This window comes from Hipposideros armiger, unplaced genomic scaffold, assembly GCF_001890085.2.
Source record: "Hipposideros armiger isolate ML-2016 unplaced genomic scaffold, ASM189008v1 scaffold_18, whole genome shotgun sequence".
NCBI lineage: Eukaryota > Metazoa > Chordata > Mammalia > Chiroptera > Hipposideridae > Hipposideros > Hipposideros armiger.
In genome coordinates this window covers 4,914,069-4,916,368 of record NW_017731368.1, presented here as the reverse complement: position 1 = coordinate 4,916,368, position 2,300 = coordinate 4,914,069, and the positions used below count along the sequence as shown (strand labels likewise).

Below are 2,300 nucleotides of genomic sequence, written 5' to 3'. Positions count from 1 at the left end.
GCTGCGAGGTCTCACAGGGGGCTGGCAGGTGTCAGGTGTGACCCTGTGGAACGGAAGCTCTCACACTGGGGGATCCTGGTGCCTGCCTTACGAGTCGGCTTTAGAAATTCTGCTTTTAAAACCGACGACTTGTTGGCCTTAACCTGCTCGCAGAAAGACTTACTATACTTTTCTTAGTCCCAAGGTTACTGTGGGTGGGTGGGTGCCAAGCCCTCTGCTAAACNTGGGTCCCCAAATGACCAACAGTTCTGAGCTGACAGTGAGGGTCACCTTTAAAGGCTCAGTGATCCTAGGAGCTGGTTTGTTGCAGAGATGGACGTAGGTGGACCAGGGTGGGTGGGGGTGAGTGTGCGGCTGGAGCTGCCGTGTGATGTGGTGGGTCACTGTGGCGAGAAAGGAGGCCCAGGCCCGGTGTAGCCGCAGCACGGACAAGCAGAGGCTGGGGGTGAGTGGACACAATGTTTAATATACTCGCCTGTGCGCGCCTGGAGTTCAGCCCACCGTGGTGATCACACCCCTTGGATGAAGGGTCTGGGCCAGGGTGGAACCCCCGGAGGGTGGGGTGGGGGAAAAGCTCTGTGTGGGACACAGCAGGGAGATCTGGGAGCAAGAAGGGGTAATACGGGGGCACCAGAGATGGGCAGGGTTTAGGATAACAGTCTGCTCCCATCAGGGCCCCGGGGGACAGGGTAGGGGGGCAGGCAGCTCAGAGGTGCACCTCCAGCAGGTACCGCAGGCGGCACTGGCTCTCCTGGTAAATGACGTACTCGCTCTGGGAGGATGAGGAGCTGCCGAACTCTGGGCAGGGCACAGGCCGGCCCTGGGGCACCGCCACTCGCTGGCCATCCAGCTCCACCTCGGTGTCCTGGGTCGGATCTGCAGTGCACACCAAGGGTCACTCACTAGTAAGTCCTGCCCACTACGCTCCCCACTTCTGCCACAGGGAATGTCTGTTCATTCCCACCTTGCCAACCTCCAAACCACTGCATAGGCTGGGCCTTCTGCCTGATCTATCCTTCCCCATTTCTCTACCTGGGGAACATCTACTCATCTTTCAATGCTTAGCATCTTTCAATGCTTAGTCAATGACACCTCTTCTTTGAAGCCCTCCTGGATGCCCAGAAGTGATTTGGTGAATGACTGCAGTGAGGAATCCTGCTTCTTTTTGTTCCTCTCCACAGCCCCTTCTCTGCTCATCTCCCCCACCCCATGAAAGCATCCTGGTCCCAAATCTCAGCCCCACCTCTATCCTCAGGCCTGCCCAGCTTCTTGGGACTCACCAGGCTCGGTGCCGCCATGGGCGATGACACTGTTGAAACCAGGGGGTAGCTGCTTCAAGCTGGGCTCGTCGATGGTGATATGGTGCACTTTGCCCAGTGCCACCTCACCCAGGAACATGTAGCCAATGGAGGGGACCTCACAGGACATGCCAGTAACTGGGGGACATGGAAGCTCAGACTGGGAGGCTCAGCCCCCCACTGTTACCCCCTTTGATTCTGCTGCCCCAGCCCAAAAAGGTGCCCGCTCTTCCTCCATCCTTAAAACATGCCCTTGTCCTGGCCGTGCTCCCCCACTCCTCGGCTCCCGGAGGCCGGGCCTCTGCAGCCCCTGCCGCCCTCACCAAGCTCTGTGATGGCCTCCCAGTGACCAAATCCAGAGCGGGGCGTTTCTCCCTGGTTGTCCTGCTGATTTTGCCACAAGCATCTTTCACCCCCTACCCTGGGGCCCCTTTGCACTGGCTCTCCTGAGGCCGCCCTCCACTCCTTCTTAGGCTCCTCTGCCCCCCTGTTGGACCCCTTGGCCGTGGGCAACCTCAGACATCCTATAACTTCAGCCTCGTCTGCCCTTGGCCCTTGCTCTCTTGGATGGGTGGGTGGCGGTGGTCTCACATGGTGGGGTCAGGCTGGGCTGAGGAGCCAGCCTGGGGAGGTCATCTCAGTGAGGATGACTCTGGACAGAGGCATCAGGCTGCCATCTCTGGTGCCCCCATATCACCCCTGCTTGCTCCCAGATCCTCCTGCTGTGTCCCAGACAGTGGTCCCCCCCACGCCAGTCTTGGGGGTCATCAGACACCTTTGACCCTTCGCCATGTGCTGCTGCACATATTGTGCATGTTGCTCTCTTGGGGTCTCTTCTCCCCAGACCCACTGCCCTGGCCCGATGAGAGCACCGCCCCCTGCAGGCTCTGGCCTCTGCCACACTCCCCACGGCTGCAGCCACTGAGACCCTGCTATTTACAAGTCCGAATGGGCTCCCCATCACTCTCTGGACAAGGCCCCCTTGATGCTCCCAAGCCCCCA

At 59.5% G+C, this 2,300-nt stretch overlaps 1 protein-coding gene across 1 annotated transcript; it reads right to left on the bottom strand.

Annotated features, from left to right (window-relative positions):
• Window positions 1-445: 445 nt before the first annotated feature.
• On the bottom strand, window positions 446-2,268 carry LOC109377026 (poly [ADP-ribose] polymerase 3-like). Its single transcript, XM_019633236.1, has 2 exons — window positions 1,281-2,268; window positions 446-876 (listed from the first exon to the last, which is right to left on the bottom strand). The coding sequence occupies exons 1-2, from the start codon at window positions 1,426-1,428 to the stop codon at window positions 707-709; spliced, it is 318 nt and encodes a 105-aa protein (XP_019488781.1). The 5' UTR covers window positions 1,429-2,268; the 3' UTR covers window positions 446-706.
• Window positions 2,269-2,300: the final 32 nt, after the last annotated feature.